Source organism: Hylobates moloch, unplaced genomic scaffold (genome assembly GCF_009828535.3).
Source record: "Hylobates moloch isolate HMO894 unplaced genomic scaffold, HMol_V3 SCAFFOLD_12, whole genome shotgun sequence".
Lineage (NCBI taxonomy): Eukaryota > Metazoa > Chordata > Mammalia > Primates > Hylobatidae > Hylobates > Hylobates moloch.
This window is the reverse complement of record NW_026652287.1, coordinates 20091824-20116741: the sequence shown is the minus strand read 5'-3', so window position 1 is coordinate 20116741 and position 24918 is coordinate 20091824. Positions and strand designations below refer to the sequence as shown.

Sequence of the window (24918 nt, the reverse complement as noted above, 5' to 3'; positions counted from 1 at the left end):
GTGCTATCAGCAAACTGTTGGGCTCTCTGTTCTTTAGCCCCATCCATTGGTTGGTTGAAGCCTGGGATGTATGTGTGCACCAGGCACGTGTGGCCCTCGTGACAGCTGGCTGGCTGGTGATAGAGCACAACAGTTAGGACCTCAGAACAGAAAGCCAGGCTCCCTGGGCTCATGTCTCCACTTCACCCCTTCCTAGCTGTGCAGGCTTGATTGATTACCACAGCCCCCTGTACTTTAGTTTCTTCCAGCTGCAGAGTGGGGATGCTGCTAATAACAGCAGATATCTCCTAGGGTTCTTGTAAAGATCAAATGGGTTCCTACCTCTTAGGAATGAACCTCTTAGGACGCTATCATTGTCATCATTATTTCATAGCAGCCAATACAAACTCTTTCTTTCATCTTTGGATTTTCCTAATTCAGGAAGGCTCCTGAAGTTTCTTTACTTACACTGGTGGTTTCCAAACTCAGATCTGGCCTGTGACAAAGTTTCCACTGACCCTGGTGAAAGGAGAAGAACGAGGCATTTATATGTGGGCAAAATGTTGCCGACCGAGCTTTCCTAGAAAAAAAACCAAACAAATCTCTATCCTGACAGTATCTCTTTTCTGCTTATTTAACGTTAAAATGTATTTTTTAAAAATAAAACATTGGCAATGTATGGTAGCATTTTTTTAAACAAAAGATTGGTGCCCCTTTTTTGTAAATAAAAACAACAACAGTGCAAGTGGACAGCCCTAAATTTGGAAGAAAATTTTACTCATCTGAGAAATTCAAATGTCTGCGTGCTAATTTTGTCCAATCATGAACCTTAGTGGTTATAACATTTTAGTGTGTGTACGAATCTTCTGGGATTTTTTTTTTTTAGTGCAGATGCTCAAGGCCTATCCCCAGAAATTCTGATTCAGAAAGTTTAGGGTCACACCAGGAATCTGCAGTGTAAAAAGTTTCCTGAGTGATTTGGGAATGATTCATGGGTCATTCGGGGAGGAGGATGAATCCTCTTTTTCACTACCTGGGAAATGGGCTTGAGTTTCTCCAGTGAGGGGACTCTGCACCCGCAGAGGTGCCCTGTGCATTGTCGGAAAGAGCCAGTTAGCTAGGTCATCCTTCCTGATTTGACTTAAGCCTGAGTCCCATCACTCTTGATTGTTTTGCCTTCTGGAGCCCAACTGAAGAAATAATATTCCTAAGACAGAGTTTGCTCGTTGAGAGCCAAATGCACATTAGGGGCAGTTGTGTGAGGTTAAAAGTATGTGTTCATCTTTTTAAAAAGAGGATAATTCAGAAGTGAATGTCCAGTCTCTGAATTGCTAGGTGGGACCTCCCTCAACCAACATACAATTATTCATCTATTCATCTGATAAATATTTATTGACCATCTACTAGCATGTAAATCACAGCCCCAAATATAACCTACAATGTTCATATTTTCCCAATAAAATGATGAGTCTGTCTCTCCCTCCAAAAAATGTTTTGCCCAACTTGAATAAATAACCCATTAGGGATGTAAATGGACTTGTCAAATGTCTATTAGTATTTGATTCATTAATTGTATTATACTCACATACTTAAAACCACATGGTTATATAAAATAAGCAATTCACCCACACAACTGCTCTTTCACCACCGATGCATATTGAGGAAATAATTAAACCAGGAAAGTAAGGAAGGTTTTATAACTTTAGTAAAAGTCACTTACTGCAAATACCTTTTGTTGACAAATAGGAAAGGAAGAGATACCACTTGGAGTTGCATGATGGTTGAAAAAATTGAGAAGGAATTTGCTTAAACTATTTTGTTTTTAAAAAGAAAGCACATTGGGAGAAAAGAGAATGCTTAACAGTGTGAAAAACGTTTTAAGAACCTGGACAGAAAGTGATTTTCAGCCCGGTACAGTGGCTCACGCCTGTAATCCCAGCACTTTGGGAGGCTGAGGTGGGCAGATCACTTGAGGCCAGGAATTTGAGACCAGCTTGGCCAACATGGTGAAACTCTGTCTCTACCAAAAATGCAAAAATTAGCCAGGCGTAGTGGCAGGTGCCTGTAATCCCAGCTACTCAGGAGGCTGAGGCATTGCTTAAACCCGGGAGGTGGAGGTTGTTGTGAGTCGAGATCACGCCACTGCACTCCAGCCTGGGTGACAGAGAGAGACTCCATCTCAAAAATTAAAAAAAATTAAAAAAAGGAACTGGTGTTTTTTGTTTTCTGAGGAATATTTGGTTGGGAGGAATCCTCATCTTCTAGTTGGTCGTTTATGGTATGTGATAGGCACTGTGCTCAGTGCTGGGACGTAGTAGAAAACAATTGAGATGTAGCACCTTCCCGTGAGCAGGTAGAAAATTATTCAAATGGCTGTCTAATGATAAATGAAGGCAAAGATTCTAAAGAGAGGGGCACAATTCACAAAGAAATTTGACCTAGTCTTGGAGGGCTTCCCAGAGGAAGTGATGTTTGACCTGAGATCTGAAGGATGAATAGGAGTTAACTGAGTAAAGAGAGGAGAAAAAAACAGTTTTCTTGGCAGTGGGAGCAACATGTACAAAGGCCTTGAGGTAGCAGTGCAGGATCTGAAAGAAGGCCAGCATGGTTAGAGTGTGAGATGTGAGGGTGAGATGAGGCGGGTGGTGCCTGCAGGGCCATGCAATCAAGACACATCAAGCAATTTGTCTTGATTCTGAGAGCAATGGGGTCTCACAAGCAGAAGGGTGACCTGATGTGATCCATATTTTGAAAAGGCCATCCTGCCTGCAATGCAGGGTTCACATGAAGGCGAAGAACTTGGGGAGGCTTGATGAAAACTTCAAACTGGCCCAGAAAGGGCTGCATTTACAGGCTGAGCCCTCCACCCTCTACTCCTCTTCATAGCACCAACTCCCTGGAAATGAAGAGGACAATAGGACCCCTCTCTACCCAGAGGGAGATTTTGTTCTGCAATCTACCACAGATGTGGGGCCCCTTCCTGAGAAGCAAGGGGCTCAGAGTAGAGGAAGGGGGTAGAAATAATTGCTCATCTATCTGTGTTCAGGTTCCAGCTCTGCTGCTCTGTGGTCTTGAACGCATTACCAAATCTCTCTGCATCTCAGTTTCTTCATGTGGGAAATGAAGATAACAATAACAAATACCTTATTGGGTTATTTTGGGAATTTACCAAGTCAATATATTGTGTTTGCTTGGACCAAAGCTTGGCACTTCGTAGGTGCTCAGCAAACATTAGTCACTGTTATTTTGATGAGGATGATGAAATCTCTGAGCTTGATGTTCTGGAAAAGGTCCTGTTAGTCCTTTCCACCTTCTGTCCACTACCCACCTCTTTCAGATCTTTCTTCAAATGTCATCTTATTTAAAATTGCACCTCCGTCCCCAGAACTCTGCCTCCTCCTTCTCCATTTTCCTCCCTGGCACTTGGCACCGTGTACCTGCTATCTACTTTAATTATGTATTTTGTCCATCATCTATTTCCCCCCGCTAGAATGTCAGCACCACCAGAACAGGATAATTTGACTGTTCTATTTACCACTATGTCTCCAGTACACTATCCCCTACTGTCTAGCATGGAGTAGGTGCTCAGTAAGTATCTGCTGGATAAATAAACACTAACGGTCAGCCTAATGATCTTTGCTCTTATTCAAAACCTTACCCTTTCTCCAGATGACTCTAACTAACCTAATGGGTCATTAAACAGCAACACCAGCAAAGAGAGGAAAAATCCTCAAGCCTTAGAAGGGATGCAGGATAGGCAGGGAAGGTGTGGAGGCTCTGGAGATTTTGGTGATGGAGAAGAACGTGAAGGTCTTTTATGAAACCAGCTCCACAGCCTGATCTTTCTAACCTGATTAATCACATTAAGCCTTTGTCAATATCAACATTACCTCAGCCCCAGCCGCGGCAGCTGGTGGAGCGGCAGGCTTATTCAATATTTAAGAAGACCTGCATTGCAGGCAAGGGTTTGGGCCGCTGGTGGAAGAGCAAGCAGTAAGTGCTCCGGGGCAGTCTCTTAAGTGGTGGATTATTTTTTAAAAGGAAAGAAACAAGAAAAGGGAAAGGCAACAAGCCCTCAGCCTCCCCTGGCTTTCCCCAGTTTCTGGTAGAGGTTGAGCAGCACGCCTGAGTTACTAGCTATGATTCAGGACAAGACAGTGTTGCTAGAAGGGAAACCATGAACCAGAACATATAGTCTCCTGGGTTTGATTTTATAGCATTGCATAAAGTGGCGGTTCTCAGAATGCGATCCACAGACCAGCAGTACCAGTATTGCCTGGAACTTACTAGAAATGCAAATTCTTGGGCTCTGTTCCAGACCTCCTGGATCAGAAGCTCTGGGTCTGAGGAGCGGGTATGAATTTGCGCCTTAAGGATCCCTCCAGGTGATTCTAATGTGCTTCCAAATTTGAAGTGTGCTGGCTTGAAGGAAGGGCGGGATTGCAGGCAGGTGGCTCTCGGCCCTGGCTGTGCATTATAAACACCTGGGGAACTTTAGCAATATAGCCATGCCAGGACTCAGCCCTAGAGTTTCTTCTTTAGTTGGTTTGGATGGGGTCCTTGCATTGACGTTTTAACCCTGCCTCCAAGGTGATCCTCGCGCAGAACTAGGATGTGACTGTTCACAACCTGCCTGACTTTGGTGAGTTATCTTAGCTCACAGATCCTCAATGTTGGCATCTGTATAATGGACCCTAAACCTCCCAAACTAAGGATGGGACTTGCAACAAAATCATGAGGCTTAAGACAAATGCTGTTGTCTTGTGAAACATCTGAGGGCTGTTTGGTATGCCAGTGGGGAGTTCATGAGGGTTTCCTGGGATATGCCAGTATCTTTTGACCACGCTTGACCATTTCCTTCTGGTGGCCTGTTCTGCCTCTTCTCATCATGGGGATCTGGGGCCACAAGAACCCTCACTATACAAGCATTTTAAAAGAACATTGCAGGCTCCTCTGTGTGGAGATGACTGTCCCTGGGAGAGGAGAGGTTGACATGAAGCACTAAGGGCAGAAAAAAACAAGGGGAAATAGGTACAAATTCAAACCTTATGGGCTGTGGTTGGCAATGAGGACTTCACACTAGCATATTATTACTCCACAATAGGAGTTACCAGTTTTTGAGCATTTGCTATGGGCCAGCACCATGCCAAGAGCTCTGCACGCCTCATTTCATCCCCTTCTTCCACCAGCCCTGGTAAGAGGGTACAATTATAACCAGCATTTTCCAGACAAGGAAAGGGAGGCACAGAGGTTAAGGAATTTGCTGAGTTCCAGGTTAGCAAGGGACAGAGCCAGGACTAGCCCCTGTGACACGTCTGGGGTTAACCACTTCATGTCAAACAGGTCCCTAGGCTCTCTAGGAAAGGTAATTACTGAGGAGAGGCACTAAAAGTGTCTCCAGAAACATGGAGTGAAGTGGCTTAGGGCGGAGTTGAACATCACCTTTCCCCGCCTCCTCTTACCTGTAAATTCCGACCCTAACCACAATGCCTCCTCCTGCTGGCTTCAGTTCTGTATGATAAGAGCTTAGCATTCCATTTCTATGGCTTCAGTATCCCCAGATCCCTCAATGAACAAGAACTATGTGAAAAAGTAAATAGGCCTGCTGGGGACATTTCAGCTTCCTTTCTTGAGTCCTTAGACTCCAAACTAAGAAATAAATCCGCAAAATCTCAATGCTTCTTTAAGAAGGAAATGACCCTGAAGTTTTCCTTTCTTTCCTCAAGAAAGAGCTGGAAATCAGGGCTGAATGAATTCAGTCCTCACTTGTCCTCAGCTTTGAAAGATGGGAACCCTCCTAAACCCTCAAATGCAGCCCCTATCAGTGACCGATTTTATTGTAGAAACTAAACTGGCAGCCTGGCTGGGGATGAACCACTTGCAACTACCCCTCACTCACCCTTAGCTCGCTGCAGACCTTCCACTTCTGAGCATGCTCTGCGGATGCTGGAGATTGACAATACACTTATAAACCCATTTGCTGCTCGGCCCTGGTTCGTTATCTGATCAGACTCCAGAAAGGCTGTGTGCTAGATGATCCCTGCAAGTTTTCTGTCCCTGGTAAATCCCCAATCCAATGTGTTCACTCTTGGCAGGTTTCTTTTCTTCCACTTTACCTCCTTCTGCCCCCACAAAAGTGATGGCAGAGGAACCGGGTCGAAATGTACCGTTAGTTTCTTGTGGGAGAAGCTGGCCCAAAAACAACCCCTAAGGATGGTATGTTGTATGTTCCTGACACTTTTCCTCCCAAATTGGCTATTTGCATCAACTATCTCATTATCTGCCCCTTGACTCCACCATATTCTGAAAAATAAAATAGATAACAGCCTAAATTACTAACATCTGCCCCACTGTAAGAGGAAAAGTGAAACTGTAAAAATGCCTTTTGATTAATCTAGTACTGCATACATTTGTTTATTGTATAATATTTATTATGTATATAATACATTATACTATGTTATGTTTTGTATATAATACATATTTTTGTGTGTACGTGTGTGTGTGTGTATAAAGAGAGAGAGGGGGGGAGTCAATTCCCATTACTCATGATAGTTATGTTCTGCAAAGTTGCCACAAACACTGAACTAGTAAATACTGAACCATATTGCTCCTAGGAGAAATACAGGGTTAGGTTCCTACGAGTTTTGGTTCCAGTATCTTCAACTGATCAAATTGCCTTGTTTTATGTGTGTTTCTGTTTAAAGACACTTCATTTAATACATTACTGATTCCATTAACAGGCTTCCAATATCTTCAACTGATCAATACTTATGTATACACATAAAACCTTGTTTTAAGTGTATTTCTGTGTAAAGACACCTCATTTAATATACTGTTGATTCCATTAGCACTGAACTTGTGGCCAATAGCATGAGGCCTTTATTCAGTTCAAAAGCACTGAACAAATTGTATCATATGCATTGTTTTCTCTGTAAGGCACATCACAGCCTTCCTGCTCCTAGGAACACTCGATAGCACTATGCTTGGGGGCCATTTTCAAACAGCAAAATTACCAACAAAAAGTGCAAAAATGCAAAAAAAGTGTGGCACTAAATAGACCCCCTCCCCCCCAAAAAAGAGACCTGATTACAGCATAAGAGCTGAAACAAGAAGAAAGAGATCTGCTTTGTTTACCTTCAGCTAGGAGCATGTACGTGAGGTGACTCAAACATTTTGGTCACTCTGTGCATGTCTGTGAATGACCATGAAAGGGTCATGGATATTGATTTTTGGGGTTCCAAATTTTAGCAAGTAGGCAAGTTTGCAAATATGGAATTCACAAATAATGAGTATTGGCTATGTGTGTGTATGTATCTGCATTCATCATGACTACACTGATTGCAAACCTTACTCAAACTAGTTCAAGTGATACCAAAGGACACTTATTTGCTAATGTAATTGAAGGGTCCCCCACGTGGTGAAGGCATGACTGGATCCAGAGGCTCAACAATATGCTAGAACTGAGTTCTCATCATCTCATCGTTCTGCTTTCTTCTGGGTTGGCCTCCCTCTCAGGCAGACTTCTTCGCCTGGTAGAACCCACCAAGTCCAAGTTTGTCTCATCCAGCTTCAGTTTAGTAGAAAAAAAAAAAGAGCATCTCCTTTCTAGGATTGCAACAAAAGTCTGAGCATTGAGTCTAACTGTCTTGGATTGGGGAACTTATCCAACTCTGAGTCAATTATATGTAGTTACAAGGGGGAATATGCTGACTGGTGAGGCCAGAGTCATGTGAGAACCCCTGGAGCTAAGAATTGAGGCCAGCCCCATCAGAACACCACGGTCTGAGGGAAAGGATGGCTCCTTTAAAAACCAAACCAAACCAGGGTGTTAGTACCAGGAGAAGGAGGAACTGGTGTCCACTCCCCATACCTCCATGGAACTTTCAGTCTTGTGGAGGATGATTTCTTGAACCAGCAAAGGCTAAGCCATGAGCTTCTGAATCCCAAATACATTAAAAATTCAGAGAAGAAAGAATGGATTGAAGAAGGCATTATGGAACAGATAAGAGTTGAGCTAGGATTTTAGGGCTTACAGGGAGAAACCAGCATTTCAGGGTGTGAAAAAAGTTTTACATCATTCTATGCCATCTTGATAGCTGCATGAATCTCAAGAAGAGTAAGTCAAGTCATATATGGTACATGGTTGGTGGATCCCAGCTTATAGAAAGTGTATCAATTTCTGATTCTGTCCCCTTCTCTCTCTCTCTCTCTCTCTCTCTCTATCTATCTCTCTCTCTGTCTTCCCCTCTCTCCCTCTCTCCCTCACATATACACAAAACCCCTTTGTATATTTATTCATTCACTAAAACTGGGGAGAGGAGGAGAGGAGTAATGTGTATGTGCTACTGCCTATGGTGCTGAACTACAGCTCTGGCCTTCTGATTTCTATCTCTTTGCAAACCTTCTTTGAGCCAATGTATACAAATTACTTAGTGCAATCCCTGGCACACAGTAGATGATAACTACATTATAGCTCTATTTGGCAGACTTGATATCTGGAGATGACGACAAGGGTAACTTCATCCTCTTTATTTAACCATGTGCTAGGCATTGTTCTAAGCACTTTACAAGTACTAACTCATTTAATCCTTTAACATCTCTGTAAGATAGGTGCTGTTATCCTTGTTTTTCATAGAAGGAAAGAAAGGCATAGAAAGGTTAAGTAACCATCTTAACATCACACAACTAGAAAGAGGCAGAGTGGGGACTTGTCAGCACCTCTCAGCCTCTGCACTCTTTTGCCTCCAGTGGTTTGAGTCATAACACCCGCCTGCCTGGATGATTGGGGAGACCAAGGGCTTTGTAAATTGCAGAGTTCTCCATCTACAGTACTTGATGTTTTCAGGGTTGTTTTCATGGGGGCAAGAAGAGAAGAAGAGGAAGATTGTAGTCCATTCACGTTCTCCAGCCAATACTGGCCAAGGTTTTATTTTCTGTGTCTTTCCCCCACCTGGTGCCTGGAAAGGAGGGGGGAATGGATAGGGGCAGGCCTTGAAGATTTATTATTCATGAGAACTAAGAGAAGCTTTTCACTGTTTCTGAAGTGGTCTTGGATTTCTTAAAATCCACACCCCAGGGAAGTGAACACAGCTGGACTGTGTGAGGCAGAAAGTGTACTTCCTGTGACTACAGACTGTGCTAAAATGTGATTTGGGAGAGGTAGGATTTTGGAAGAACACCTGGGTGATGCCTAGTGAGGGTTTTGCCTGAGCTGGTACAGGACTAGATGCTCTCTGTGTTACTTTTTGCTGCAACCTCAAACAACCCCACAAAAGTGGGTGCTGCTACATCCCCCACATAACAGATGAGGGAACGGAAGCTCTGAAAAGTTAAGTAATTTGCCCATGCTCAGACAGCTTAGCTGGGGGTTGAACACAGGTCTGTGTAACTCTAAAGCCTGGGCTCTTGCTCACTGCACTTGATGGGAGATAGTGTGTTGAAATGTGTACTGTAGGTGGAAATGAGGGTGTTGTGTTTGTATGATTTTGTGTGTGTGTGTGTGTATAGTGGAGCTGAGAGTGGTTGGAGAGCGGGTATGGTGGGTATGGAGTAAACTAGGATGTAGGGGGTGTTATGTGGGAGTGGGGTGTGTGTGTGTGTGTGTGTATGGGGTATATTTATGTGGGAGTGTGCACAAGTGTGTAGGGGAGGATGTGCGGTGTGGGTGGGGATGTGAGTGTGTGTATGTGAGTGTGTTTGTAGCAAGGTGAGAAGACAAGAAGACGCTTTCCTGGCCCATCTTAGGCCAGGATACTTCAGCTTTCTGTTATGTAACTGAAACTAGTTTTTCCTGCTTGATCACAGGGTCAGGCCAAGTCAAATGCCCTCTATATGTGGGGCATTTTAACCACATATAAAAGGGAAGAGTCTGTGAACTTGAGCCGTTCCTTTTCAAATACAGAAAGGAGTAGTTTCAGGAAAGCTCATCGCCCTCTTTATGACAGCCCCAACAAGTGGTTTTGCTGTTTGTGCTTGATTACCTCCAATGATGGGGAGCCTATCAAAGTAGCATGTCTCCATTTTGATGGGGCTGATGGTTAGAAAGCTGTTTCTTATCTCATGCCAGATTCTCTTCCCATACCTTTTACTCAGTGGTTCCAGGTCTGGCTAGGTGGCCAGGTTGTAAGAGTGGTTATCTAGACTAGTGATTACAACTGCGGGTATTAAAGGGAGAACATCTGGGTTGATAACTCACTGGCTCCACCATTCCTTTCTGGTGATCTTGGGCAAGTTAATTCACCCCTCTGAGTGTCAGAAATGGGAATAACTTCAGAGCCTACCTCACAGGATAGTGGTGAACATAAAATGAGGTTGTATATGAAAATTGCCCACCTGAAGACTGGTGCTGTTCATTTCTACACTACATCCCACCTCTGCAGACCTGTGAAATGTGGACCCTCAGGGCAGGATAGTGAGCTGGCCAAGAGCACTTGTTCTAGAGCCACACTGCTGGGACTCCAAGTGTGGCGCCGTCATTTATTAGCTGTGTTATCTGAGCAAGTCATTACCGTCTCTAGGCTTGGAGGGGCTGGGAGGAAATGTACGTGGATGCAGGAGAGAAAGGGCCGGATGGAGAGGTCTTCCTGACAAGAGCTATGACCTTCAGAAGAATATACCCCAGCCTGTCTCTCCTCCCTCCCTCCAGTCTCCTGCTGGTGCCTCCCATTGGACAAACCCAACCAGAAGCCAGAGGGCCAGGAGCCTGTTGGTGCTCACACAAGGGTCAGCCTCCTAGGGCACAGAGCAGGATGGAGGATGAATGGGTCTGGAGGCACAAATAGAAATTATCCAGCAAAGCTACTTTATTATTAAGTTGAACCACATGACGCTGCCATTATGCAACCATTTTTGTACTATAAAAATAGCAAATTAATATGTTTAACCCAACAAATAATAGAGCAGGATGGGCAGGAGCCTCATTTATATGAGACCCATATTTGAGTCACTGGATATTCCACCTGCTACCAGTATGACCTTGACAAACCTTGGCCTCAATTTCCTGGCCTATAAAATGGGAATGCTATGTCTCCCATCTAAAATTTGTGAAAGTGCCCCTCAGATGTGAGGACCAGGACTGCCGCCATTTTTTTAAGGAGAAAAATGCCCCTCTCTGCTGTGAGCGTTTTCTCTCCGAGGCAGAGGAGGGAGCAGGATGCCGTTTGTGGTCTTCCGTAGCATGATGAGATTTAGAGCTGCAGATAAGTCAACTCCAGCTCAGTTTTAATCAGAATGAATTTCACTACAGCCTGGGCCTGAGTGGCAGCCAGGGGCCATTAAGCTAAATGACTTGTTTTAATATGGAGACCTGTCTAATCACATTTTCTGTGTGGGGCCGGTGTGTCTGTGTGCGCATGTGTTGAGTGCTGAAATCAGTCCTGAGCCTTTGCCTTTTCTCTGCTTACCATAATGTAGCTGGGGCAGAGATAAGCCAGGTTAACAACATGACAAAAGCAAGTTTCCGCTTTATCAAGGAATTGGGTAATTGGCTAGACCATGCAGGGAGCCCTGAAGAGTGTTCTGTTGAACGGTGTCTGGTGTTAAGGTTTTGTAGACACAGGGCTCACAGAGACTCCCATAACCCAGGGGAGGAAGGAAAAGTTTTGGGTTCCCCTATCCAGCAGGAGACATTCGCCTCAGGAAGGTCAATCCTGGATGCTCTGCCCTGCCTCCAGTGGAGTCATGTACTGTATTTATTTCTGTGGGCTCATTTCAAATGCACGCTCTGTTGTGACCTCCTGGCTGCACGTCTTCCAGCAAATGACTTTACCCCTCCGGGCTTCAGTTTCCCAATCTGTAAAAGTGAGTCATGAAAGATCCTGTTTTCTACGATCATTACCAAGATCAAATAAGACGTTGCATGTGAAACATTTAGTGCAGCTCCTGGCCCGTAGAAAACACAGGCAGGCTGGGTTAGGTTGTGCTGTGTTGACCATTTCCAAAGTTTCAGATTTGTTTCTCACTCATACTACTTGGATATGGTGAGATAGCAGGGGATGTCTTCAGAGCTGGGACCCAGGCTGAGGAAGGCTCTATCTTCTTACGTATATGATTATCAAGATAGGAAAAGGGTAACGTGGTAAGTATGCACTGGCTTTGAAGCTTCCACTTGGAAACCTTCTTTGGTCGAAACAGGTCATGTGGCCACTCCCAGCTTCCCCAGGGAAAGGGAGAGCCAATCTCACCACATAGTAGAGGGCCAGAAACATTTAGTCATTAATACTAAAGACAACGACGGTACTCAACAAATGACCCACGCTTGAGAATTATTATATTATTATTATTAGTGTATTACTATTGTAGCTATTTCCATAATCCATCATTGTTTTCTTCCATGTACTTACTGTGGTTTCAGAAAGCCTGAGATATTTCATTCTAGTGCAGAAACTGGACTCCCATCTCTTAGGAAAACATAACTGAGATTATTATTTGTAATAAATTAAGGATAGCTTCTACTCGACAAGGGCATGTTTTGTGCCAGGCTCTGGACTAAGGACTTCAGATAAGTGATTTCATTTAATCCTCACAGTTCCATTTTGAGGTGGGTTCTGTTTTTGTCCCTGCTCTACAGATGAGGAAACTGAGGTGTTGGAAGGTAAGTAAACTTGCCCAAGGTGACCTGGCTCATAAATGGCAGAATGGACTTGAACCCCAAACCCATACCTTTAGTCACCTTGCTGAGCTGTCTGCTAAGAGCAGGGGATCTTAGTCTCTGGATCTTCGAATGGAAGTTGGGGTTGGCTGAGTGGAGATGCTATGTACTATCATTGTTGATCCACAGAAATAGGGATTCAGCCCTGGCCCCACTTTCTCTTTTTAGCCCTGTTTCCCCTTCCTCCCTGTCTTCCATCTACCCAGGATCCATCCCCTGGGGTCTTTCTATTCCCTAAATGTTTCATGTCCATTGCAGCCTCTGAACCCTGTTTACTGACTTCTCCATCCATTCCTCCATCCTTTATTCTCACACACCTCAGCTCAGCCTTCAAGGTCCAGCCCAAATGTTCCCTTCTCTGGGAAGACACCCCCACCCCCACCCCAGGCAGAACCAATCCCACAGTCTGTCGGCTCCCAGGGAATTTTATACCCTTACAAAATATAAATCTTTTCTAGAAATGCACACATGTGTGTGTGTGCACCCACCCACCCACCCCCCCACCACACACAGGCTTTTTAGAGGAGGGAAGAAATTAGTCTTTGCTTTTAATTAATGCCAGCTCTCTCATCCTGACTTTTAATACTGCTACCTCATTTGTCTTATTAAGTACTTAGTTTTGCTTTTAATTAGTGTTGTTTATTGTCACTGAATTTTAATTGTCATTGTAGGGTCTCAGCGGGCCTTGGTGGGGATATATTAGAAACACTTTCTGTCCTCCAAGGAGCTTGGATGGCAGTGCCTCTGAGGTAGAGGAGGGAAGGATTCAAGGGGATTGCTGAAGGCTGGTGTATTTTTCTCCAGGCTTCAGTCAATTCTGGTTGTCTTTGGAATACCTGTTTGCTGCAAGGTAGCTTGGTCTCACCCAGAAGATACACAGAGAAAACTCAGGAAAATGGCAGGAATTTGATTCAAATTGGACTTGAATTTGACTTCTCAACTTAAGAAGAACAAAAGGCCAGGCATGGTGGCTCATGCCTGTAATCCCAGCACTCTGGGAGGCCGAGGCGGGCGGATCACGAGGTCAGGAGATCGAGACCATGGTGAAACCCCGTCTTTACTAAAAATACAAAAAATTAGCTGGGCGCAGTGGAGGGCGCCTGTAGTCCCAGCTACTCGGGGGGCTGAGGCAGGAGAATGGCGTGAACCCGGGAGGCAGAGCTTCAGTGAGCCAAGATCACACCACTGCACTCCAGCCTGGGTGACAGAGCAAGATTCCGTCTCAAGAATAACCAAAAAAAAAAAAAAAAAAAAAGAGGGTGGGGAGGGGACATATTGGTCCATAGTAGCTCAAAAGGCCATGATAGATTGATAGATTCGGGCATGGCTGGATCCAGCATTCCAACAGCATCATCAGGAATCAGTCTCTATCTCCCAGCTTTTATCCTTTACCAGGCTTTTCTTGTGTATTGACAAAAGTGATCAATAGCAGCTACAGACTTCTGTTCTATCCGTTTAGCAGCCCAATGGAAAAAGAATGCTTCTTTCCACATAGTTCCAGCAAAAGACCAACTCAGGCCATGTACCTATCCTTGAACCAATCACAGCAGCCTAAGGGGTATAATACACTGATGGGCCAGGCACAGGTCATTGGCCCACCTCTAAGGACTAGGGTTGGATGAGCCCCACCTGGACCACACAGACTGATACTGAGAGAGGATGGTTTCCCAAAAGAAAATTGGGGTGCCTTTACCAACAAAAGGCTATCCAGATAAATGCTGCATAGGCAAATGCAATAGATGTCTACCCTAGAGATCCACTGCAGTGTCTCACTCAGGCTTAAGCAAACACCTAGGATTTAGACCTTTGTTCCTCTCCCCAGCTCTTCCCTCAAACAACACTAACAGTGTCCTCTCTGACTGATACTTGGAAAACACTTTAGATTACAAGGCCCCTTCACATGAATTAACTCATTGGTTCTTCCCGACAACTCTGCAAGATAGGTATAAGAAGAATATATACATATATATATATATATATATATATATATATATATATATATATATAGCAGAGAGTGACTCTGTCACCCAAGCTGGAGTGCAGTGGCATGATCTCAGCTCACTGCAACCTCCACCTCCTCGGTTCAAGTGATTCTCGTGCCTCAGCCTCTTGAGTAGCTGGATTACAGGCACCTACCACCATGCCCAGCTAATTTTTTTGTATTCTTAGTAGAGAGAGTGTTTCATCATGTTGGCAAGGCTGGTCTTGAACTCCCGGCTTCAAGTGAGCTGCCCACCTCAGCAATGCCAAGGCTGGGATTACAGGTGTGAGCCACTGTGCCTGATCAAGAATAGGAATTTTTACATCCTCATTTCACAGATGCAAAACTTGCTTAGAGTCATGCGGAGACTAAAAAGGGGAGGTAGGATTGGATCCCAGTGCTCGGGGTCTGAAGCCAGCAATTGTCTCACTGCAAGAGGCTGCTTCACCAGCCAGTTTTTGCTGTGTAACAAACCATCCCAAAAAATAGTGGCTTAGAACAACAACCATTTATTTACCTTATGATTCTCTGGGTTGGCAGTTGGGTTGAGTTCAGCTGGGTTCAGCTAGGCCAAACTTGGGTGATCTTGGCTGAGCTTGTTCGTGTGTCTGTGGTCATCCTATATTTCGGCTGCGATTGGTAGGTGTGTGACAGGACAGCCTTAGTAGCTTGGACAGCTGTGGCCTTCTGCCTTGTGACTGCTCATCCTCCAGCAGGCTAGCCTGGTTTCTCAAATGGTGATTGCAGAGTTGCTAAAAAGTAGCAAAAGAGACCAGGCTTCTGAAGGGCTGGTATTTCCAAGCCTCTGAATGCATCACATCTTCTGCTGTCCTGTTGGCCGCAGAAAGTCTTAGAGCCGACTCAGATTCCATGGGTGGGGAAATAGATTTCACCTCTGGATGGTAGGAGCTGAAAAGGACAAGGATACAGAAAGGGAAGACATGGGGCTATTTTTTGTGATCAATTCACCCCATCTGCAGTGAGCTTACCTCTCTATTTCCTGAGCTGGGGGAGAAAGAAGGTACCAAATGCACCTTTAGGGAGCAATGCTGGTGGAGGAAATTTGGAGCACCGTGAAATCTATGGAAGCATTTAGTGCTTTTCCAATCACATCATATAAGTTATGCTCCACTTCAGCTGCTGGAGAGAACGAACACTGATGGATGATGATGGAGATATTGATAATAGTGACAATAATTAATGTTTACTGAGCACATACTATGTTCCAAGTACCGCGTTGTCTTTCTTGCCTTCATTTTCAAACCCCATTCTTCACAACAATCTTGGAGGCAGCATAGTAGAGTGATTAAACACGCAATGTGGCATCAGATCTTGTAGGTACAAATCCCAGATCTGCTGGTCGCCGGCTGGGTGGGTAAGTCACTTACCCTTCTAAGCCTCAGTATCTCCATCTGCAAAATGGAGATAATACTTATACCTTCCTTAATGGGTGTTTGGGAGAGTTAAATGAAGCCATCCACGGCAAGCATTTAGCCCAGGGCCAGGCACAACCTAAGTAGCCATTATGATGAAGTAGGTAGTGCTGGGATGACCATACTCATTTTATCAATGAGGAAACAGGCCCACAGACATTATGTATCTGCCCAAGGCCATGCAGCTTGTAAGTGGCAGAGCAGTGGAGGATGAACTCTGTGCCTACTTTAAAATCTGCGAAATGGGGACTGTCCTGTGTGGTTATTTAAAGGCTCATGGCAGGCACCATCTGTTATTGCTATATGGCAATGGGAGAACCATATGGAGGAGACAATGAGTTTGCTTTGTTGTTTCAAGGCCAGGAACACAAAGTCACCTTTGTCTCTAGGACCTCCCAGGTCTGTCTCTGTCCTTGTCTCTGGCACCAACCAGATCGGCATGAAAGGAGCCAAGCTCTTGTCGTTTCAGCCTTAGTCGGCTTCAGGGAAGGCTGAGAATGTCCCAGCTGGCTCTAGGAACAAGGAAAAGCCAACAGCAGCCTGTACCGTCTGGATGGGACTGGATGTGTAAGGGTTGCTGGAGTCCCATGAGAGAAGGCAGGAATGACCAGGCGGGCAGGCAAGTGAAGGGGCACTCGGCTCCATCAAGCACAGTAGACAAAGCAGGAGATCGCCGTCTTTCTCTTTGGTGTCCCAAGTGTCCTTGTCATAGTAAGGGTGTGTAGAAATCCCAACAGCCTGGAAAACAGTCAACTCTGGATGCATATTTGAGATGGAATAGAATATACTCGGCTTGCATCACTGTTCAGAGGCTTTCTGGGTCTCCTGCATCTCTCAGGCCGGAAGTTTACATGGTCTTCATGATCTGACACCCTCCCCTACCACCACTCTGATCTCAGCTCCCTCTTGCTCTCTTCACTCCAACCACTCTGTCTTCCTTGCCATTTCTCCAACTTACCAAGCACATGCCTGCCCCAGGGCCTTTGCACTTACTTTTTCCTGTGCCTGAAGTGCTCTCCCCCAGATGGCCATGTGGCTCAGTTTATTACCCACTTTGGGTCTTTGCTCAAATAGCATCTCTCAGTGAGGCTCCCTCTGACCACCTATTTAAAATCACACTTCCCCCCCAATTCCCAATCACCCCTTCCTCTTTTATTTTTCTCTAAAGCAGTCATCACCAGTGGACACATTTAATATTCTACTTGTTTGCTTATTGTCAGTCTTCTCTACTAGAAGGTGTGTTCCATGAGGACAATAATTTTTGTCTTTGTTTTAATGTTATATCCCCTGTGCCTAGAACAGTGTCTGGCACATAGTAATAGTAAATGTTCCATAAATATTTTTTAATTCTTCTAATTTCCCAAGAGAAGCTGGCAATCTGTGTTTTTAATTAAATCCTGTGCTTTTAAGATATTGATTGAATTTTACCCTTAAAAAAAAAACCCTTCATGGGCCAAACAAAACATTTTCAGCCTGGATTCTGTTCATGGACACTCCTGCTTCCCCCAATTTGAGGCCCTTTTTTTTTTAAGTACATTTTCCACACCATCAGATAGTCTGAGTGAGTTTTTCCAGATACCTAATTGAGCAGTGATGTACTGCACTCAGGGGAAGAGACGAGGGGCAAGGAAAGAGATCAAGAGATGGAACTGTCTGGGCATTGTCCAAACTTGTGGCTGCAGGTTCTGCTGCAAAGCATCTGGTTTAATTCCAAGATCGTTGGGATAGGGAGGCCAACTGTGGCATTGAACTCCACGCAGACAGCTGCAGCTCCTGCCGGTTCCCTGCAGTGCCCTGAAGTGCTGCATAAAATCCCTGCCAGTGTCACGTTCAGACACCTGCCACAGCAACTCAGAAACTAAATAGGCTTTGCGTTTTTTCCATTCAACTACAACTAGCAGAAAACCTTGGAGATTCTGGGGGATGGAACCACTGTTCCTTAGCAAGCGATGCTAAAGAGAGCCAGGGGAGAAGCAGGCAGAACCAATGGCAAAGGAGGAGAAGGGAGGACCCTGGAATCTGGGTTATCTGGGGTTAGGACAGAGTCTTTGTGGCAGTCTGAGATTCCAGGTCTGAGATTCAGTCTAAGATTCAGATTCATCCAGCTATCCAGTGCTTATTATTAGACGTTTAGATTGTTTGATTGAAGGAATTTAAGCAGGACCTTGGAAAGTTCACTTAAACTTTCCTCGGCTCAGTTATCCCATCTGTAAAATGGGACAAGAAGAGCACATACCTCATAAGGCTATTGTGAGGATCGAGGAGATAGAACTTGAAAGGTACCTCCTAAGGCTATTGTGAGGATCGTGAGGATCGAGGAGATAAAACTTGAAAGGTGCTTAGCGTGGAGTAAGCCGTTGATATTTGAACTTTCTGTTGTTGTCGTTGCTTCTTTTGTTACTGAAAGTAGATGATTCTTTAGAGTTTGTACAAGGACTGTAGGGGAGTTTCTGTCCAGCTAAGAAAGAAGAGCTGGAGTCTCTGGTTTCAGGAAAGGAAGTCATTTTATGCTTTTGAAGTTGCAGCTGCAGGGCTGGATTTAAGCCACTGCCTTGGCCTTACCCAAGCCAAAGTATGTGATCTCTCAGAGTCGCCTGGGAGAGGGCTGGGTGGGTAGGTATCTGTTTGTCTCTGAGGCTGAGAGGTGAGAATGCACCCAGGGGCCAGAGGGCCAGGAATGGATAACCACCAATCCTCTAGACACTCATCAGAACCCAACAATCCAAAGCCCAGGGGCAATGAATGGGTGTGAACAGAGTAGTGAGTAAGCACATGGGCTTTGAAGTCAGGGTCCAAACCCCAGTTCTGCTACTAGGTAGGTGTGTGATTTTGAGCAAGTGGCTTAGCCACCCTGAGCCTGAATTTTCTTACCTGTAAAATGAGGATAATACCATCTACCTTGGAGTAGGACTGTAAGGAGTAAAGCAAATGTAGGTATGGAATTCGGTGCATAGCAGGTGCTCAAAAAATTGTAAGTCATCACCCTATACACGATAAGTATAGGAGAAGCAGGACAAGAGAATTACCACTTTACAAGTGTTTGCTGTGTGCTAGGGAGAGTAGCTGATGCTTACTTAAACTTATCAGCTCAGTGATGCCAAGTTTCTGCAGTGGTCCTAGGGCTGGAAATTAGTACTATTTATGTGACACTTACATTTATACTTTTGCTTCTTGTATCCGTGGTTGGTTTCATTCTTCTGGTGCTCCCTGGGCCTCAGGCCTCCAGTCTATTATGACGATGGTTTCTCTGTAGTGAGTGATGGGAAAGTGGGGAGTGGTTTGAGAATGTCTGAGGTTCACCACTAGACTTTCTCCATTTCTGTTGACTCACGCTCAACTCCTCGTGAAGAATTGGCTTTCATGAAGTATCATCTGCAGGCCAGTAGGAAAACATCTTAGGAGAACATTTTAGGATCACGCTGTGTCGGATTAGAAAATGGCTAACTGACCACTAGGGGTGACGTACTGAGCTCGTGGAGCAGAACCATGAGAATCCCTGAGATTCTCCTGTCTCCTCCCACACAAGGTCAAGTTCCCTAGAAGCAGAACCTGAGATGTGAATTCTTGTACTAGTGATGGACTCAGGGAGTGCTCCAAGGAGGAACCTGCTAGGGAATGAGGGAAGCAGGAAAGGGCAGCAGAGGAAGCTAGGTGAGGGCGTGACTTCACCTGAAGTCTGGCCTCAGCCCAATCCTTGGGGAGCTCTGGAGTGTGACGGCAGCACAAAGCCATCTTGCCCTAGGAGAAGGGGGCTGTACTTTTCTACCCTCCTCTTATTCATTAGCCATTGGCTTTGTGCTGCTCCCCGGTATCTCTGGGCAAAGCAGCTCCTGTTGGATGAGGGCGATTCTCTGGAAAATGGTGCTGCTATGAGCCCTTAGTGTAGCCCTTCATGGCTAACACTCCTAGAGGCTGGGATTGGAAGGATGCACCAGCTGTAGGGGGGATCCAGATGAGGAATCAACAGTGACTATTAGGGTGCCTCCCCCCCAATTGCATCTCCACCTCCATCCCAGATCTGCCAGTGGACACATGCCCTCCTGTCCCTGGGCCTTTTTCTCTAGTTGTTCAAATATCCTTGATTGCTTGAACAATTTCCTCTTCTGGTCCAGGCCTGGTCGACTGGGGTAAGCACTAGATAAAGAGTCCAATCCTGGGATGTTAAATACATTGAGAGTCCCAAGTGGCCAAGCTGAAATAACCAGGGCTGTCCAGGGTGGCTTCTGGCCTGGAGGGATGGAGCTGGGTGGTTTCCACTGGGTGGTCAGCCAGTGAGTTTAGACTTTGCAGGTGGAATTTTAATGGGAAACATACCCCTGGTGTGTGTGACTGAACAAAGGAGAGTGCGAGCAGGCCAGATTCTGCCCTGAGGATGATGGAATTTGGAGATCAGAGTTCCTGGGAGGTGATCATGTGTCTCCTTTATCCCAGACCTACCTTCCTCCCAGGATCTCCAAGGCCAGTGTCTTCTCTCTGCTGCAAAGCAGCAGATGAAACCTTCAGTTACAGGTTCAGCTTTCTAGACCAACAGCAGCCAAGGAAGCTCATTCTAGGGGACTGAGCCTCTTTGCACTCAGCAGGGGCCAGGGGTCCTCCAGGTAGGGGCTCCAGGGAAGCCTGCTCGGCTCTCACCACAGGCAATAATGAGACATTAAAGTTCTTTTTCAGCAAATTTCTTTCACAACAGGAGCTGTCTCTCCTTTCTGTTTTTGAAGTGGAAACAATGAAATGCCCATATTAATCTGGGAAGATTATGTTAACCACATGGGAGCAGATGACATAGCTTTACTGTTAGGGACCTTCTCCGCTACGGGTCCAACCAGCATTGCCCTCCGGTTTCTCACACACAAAGATTGAATAATTACAAAGGATACAGGACAGGAGAGGGAGGTCACTGTGTGTTCACCTCCCAAGTTCTCATCTATTCAGCATCACAGGAAACAAGACCTACAGGGAAATCAGGACCCACTAGACACGCCAATCTACTTTCTATTTGTTTTTAAAGTAATTACTGCAATCTCCACGTGGTCTCTTCCCCCTTACTCTTGGTGGGACCTTCAGAGGGGTGGGGTCGGGGGCAGGTTCAGAGAGAACTGAAGCCTGGCTGAGTTCAGCCGCACTGACAGTGTTGGTGGAGACTCTTTCACACATTCAACAAAGTTTCATTATGTACCTTCTAGGTGCCAGACTCTATGCTAGTGCTGGAGATTAAGCAGTGAACAAAACGGAAAAAGTTCTGCACGGCTTACATATTAGCAGGGGGATTCAAACTCTAAGCAAAGACACAAACATAAAAATAAACAACTTATATTAAATTGGGGTAGTAATAAGAGCTAGGAAGAAAAATAAATCAGAGTAAAGGAGGCAAGAATGGAGAAGCGGGAGGAGGAACTATTTTATTTATTTATTTATTTATTTAGGTCATTTTCTTTTTCTAAAAAATATACATTTTATTTTAACTTCCAGGGTACACGTGCAGGATGTGCAGGTTTGTCACTCAGGTAAACGTGTGCCATGTGGTAGTTTGTTGCACCCATCAGCTCATCACCTAGGTATTAAGCCCTGCATGCATTAGCTATTTATCCTGAAGCTCCCCCTACACCGACCCCCTGTGGGAGCTATTTTAAATTGAATGGTCAGGGAGGCCCTCTTGGACGAGGTGCACTTAGGAATAAACCTACACAAAGGGAGAGAGTGAGCCGGACAAGCATCTGCAAGAAGGCTTCCAGGAAGTGGGAATGTGCTGGGGATGTTGAGGGAGCAGCAGGAAGGCCTTTGGGGCTGGGAAAGAGGGCGTGAGAAGAGTGGCAGGAAAAGAGAAGGAGGCTGCAGGGAGCCAGTGTGTGCTAAGGGGTTTAGATTTTAGTCTAGGAGCAACAGGGAGCCATTGAAGACTCTTGAACAAAAGAGTGACATAACTGACTTGCTGTTTTGGGAAGAAGGGAAGGCCATAAAGTACACACATCTCAGGAGTTTAGCTTGATGGCTTTTGCAGATGTATATACCTGGTTAGTGGCCACCCAGATCAAGATATGGACTATCTTCACCCCATGGAGGCCTCCTCCTGCCCCTTCTGAATCAATAGACTCCCCAAAGTAAGCAATTTATTTGCCCCGATTTCTGTCACCACCAAATAGCTTTGTCTTTTCTTAACTCTTGTGTCAATATAATCAAACAGTGTGTTCTCTTTTGTTCCTGGCATCTTTCACTAAACATAACGTCTATGGGTTCATCCATGGTGTTACGTGCGCTGTATCAGAAGCTTGTCTGTCATTGCTCACCAGCATTCCGCTGTACAAATAAACCACAACGGCTTTATCTGCTCTCTGTTGATGGGCATTTGGATTGTTCCAGTGTTAAGCTATTATGAATAAAGCTTCTATAAACATTCTTGTACATGTCTTAGAACATAAGCACTTTTTTCTTGGGTATATACCTGAGTAGAATTCCTGAGCCACAGAGTAGATGGACTTTTAGCTAACAGATACTGCCAAACAGTTTTCCAAAGTGGTGGCACCATTTTTTTCAGCTTTATTGAGATATAACTCACAGATAATATAATTCACCCATTTAAAGTGGACGATTCCATGACTTTTAGTATTCTCACAGAGTTGTGGATCCATCACCATAATCAACTTTAGAATATTTTCACTGTCCTTACAAAGAAACCCTGCATCCCCAGCACCTCCCCCAGCCTGGGCAACCACTAATCTCATTTCTATCTTTTATAGATTTTCCTATTCTGTATACTTTATATAGGTGGAATCTCAAAATATATGGGGTTTTGTGTCTGGCTTCTTTCACTTAGCATCATGTTTTCAAGGTTCACCTATGTCATAGCATATGTCAATACTTCATCTGTTTTTATGGCAGAACAATGCTACATGAATATATCACATTTTGTTGATCTGCTCATCAGTTGGTGAATACTGGGCTGTTTCTACTTTGTAGTTATTATGAATAATGAATGAAATGGGACAAGGGTAGATGGAGAAAGACCAAGGAGTAGTCAATTGCATTAAGTCAGGCAGGGATAGTGGCAGTTTGGATCAGCATAGTAGCAATGCAGGCTGAAAGGAGTAGGCAGATCCTAAATCTACTTTAAAGATCAAGCCAATACCATTTTCTGATAGCTTAGATGTAGAGTTTTTTTTTTTTAAAAAGGCAGGGACACATGGACACAGGAAGGGGAACATCACACACAGGGGCCTATCCTGGGGTGGGGGGCCAGGGGAGGGATAGCATTAGAAGAAATACCTAACGTAGATGATGGGTTGATGGGTGCAGCAAACCACCATGGCACATGTATACCTATGTAACAAACCTGCACGTTCTGCATATGTATCCCGGAACTTAAAGTATAATAAAAAAAGAAAAGAAAAAGAAAATGAAAAAAAAAAAAAAGGCAGGGATGACTCTACAACAACTAAGTCAGATGACTTGCTCAGTAGAAAGACCCTGGATTCGAGTTAAGAACTCTGGCCCACACACTGCTGGGGGTATGGTGGGCTTCCCTCAACAGTGAATGGGAAGAGCTTGGATTTAGGTGAGGTGGTTCTTCCCTCTGGTGCATTTCTTGCCTCGGGGTAGCTGTGACTTCCAGCAAGACACTTTCCCTCTTAGGGTCTCAGATTCCCCATCTGGAAAATGAAGAAACTGGATTTAGTTCTCTGACTTCTCTATCCCACTGGGTGTGTGGCATAAAGCAGGGACTTGGGAACTAAGGAGTGGCTGAATGATGGGTTGATGTCCTCTCTGGATTGATGTTTTCCAGGAGCACTAGACATTTACCATGACTGACACCGTGTTCAGCAACAGTTCTAACCGTTGGATGTACCCCAGTGACCGGCCCCTTCAATCAAAGTAAGTTGCTGCATCTTCCTGGGAGTGGCTTGTTTTGAGTCGATGAGGTTTTGACAGTTCTACACTTGAAAAAAAGAAGGAATAGCTTCCTTCCTTGAGGAAGTGGGAGAGGAACCTAGTGGGAGTTTAGTCATGAAAACATCTCCCCTAGTTTGACTATTTCGCGAGGTTGGAAGAACAAGATTAAATCCTGAGTTTCATGCTCCATAGAATAGGTGGCCTGGTGGACTGGAGAGAGAACTGACCTGGTGGTCAGAACCAGACTTGGGTTCTAGTTCTGGATATGAGCTAATTTACTGTGTGATGACAGGCAGGCAAATATCTTCCCCTCTTGGGGCCCTAGTTCCCTCATCGGTCAAATAAGGAAGTTGCACTTGATCAGAGATTACAAACTGGCAGACTCTGACCTGCAGAAGTGTGTGTATGTTTTTTTCTTTTTTATATTTTGGGCCTGATCATGTAAAAATTGGGAGATTTCACATGAAAGTCCAGATTTCTGACACGTCTTCAAAATATCAGAAGACCTGACAACACTGGACCACAATTTTGCCAGCAGTTCAGCAGAAGACAAGTAGCAGCTCATATGTTTAGACTGGCAAGAGCTCTGCAGTTTTCCACAGTCCCCATCATTCCTTGTTGGTCTCTAATACCTGGCCTACTTTGGACATTTCTGTTACCCACCCATCCCAGCTGGTCTCCGTGGAACAGATGACCTCTAAGTTTCCTTAACTGTGAACTTCTGTCGATCTTATGTTGGACAGTATTTTAGGGTCAGTTTAAGAGTTTAAATTCTAGGTAGGACAGTTGAGGATATGGTTATTTTTGTAAAAAGAATAAATGTCAGTGTGTAGTTGTTGTGGCTTGCCCAAAGAATGAAGAAAGGCTTTTTTTTTTTTCCCTTGAGACAGGGTCTTGCTCCGTTGCCAGGCTGAAGCGTAGTGGTGCAATCATAACTCATTGCCTTGACCTCCTGGGCTCAAGCAATCCTCTTGTCTCAGGCTCCTGAGTAGCTT

General features: G+C 44.8%; 1 protein-coding gene across 3 annotated transcripts in view; it reads left to right on the top strand.

Moving 5' to 3' along the window:
• Positions 1 to 24918, top strand: part of RPH3A (rabphilin 3A) — a 319863-nt gene that overhangs the window by 222909 nt on the left and 72036 nt on the right. For all 3 annotated transcript variants that reach the window (XM_032168616.2, XM_058425445.1, XM_032168615.2), the window contains exon 3: positions 23817 to 23905. In XM_032168616.2, coding sequence (XP_032024507.1) covers positions 23835 to 23905 — 71 coding nt within the window. In that variant the 5' untranslated portion in view covers positions 23817 to 23834. The remainder of the gene's footprint in view (positions 1 to 23816; positions 23906 to 24918) is intronic.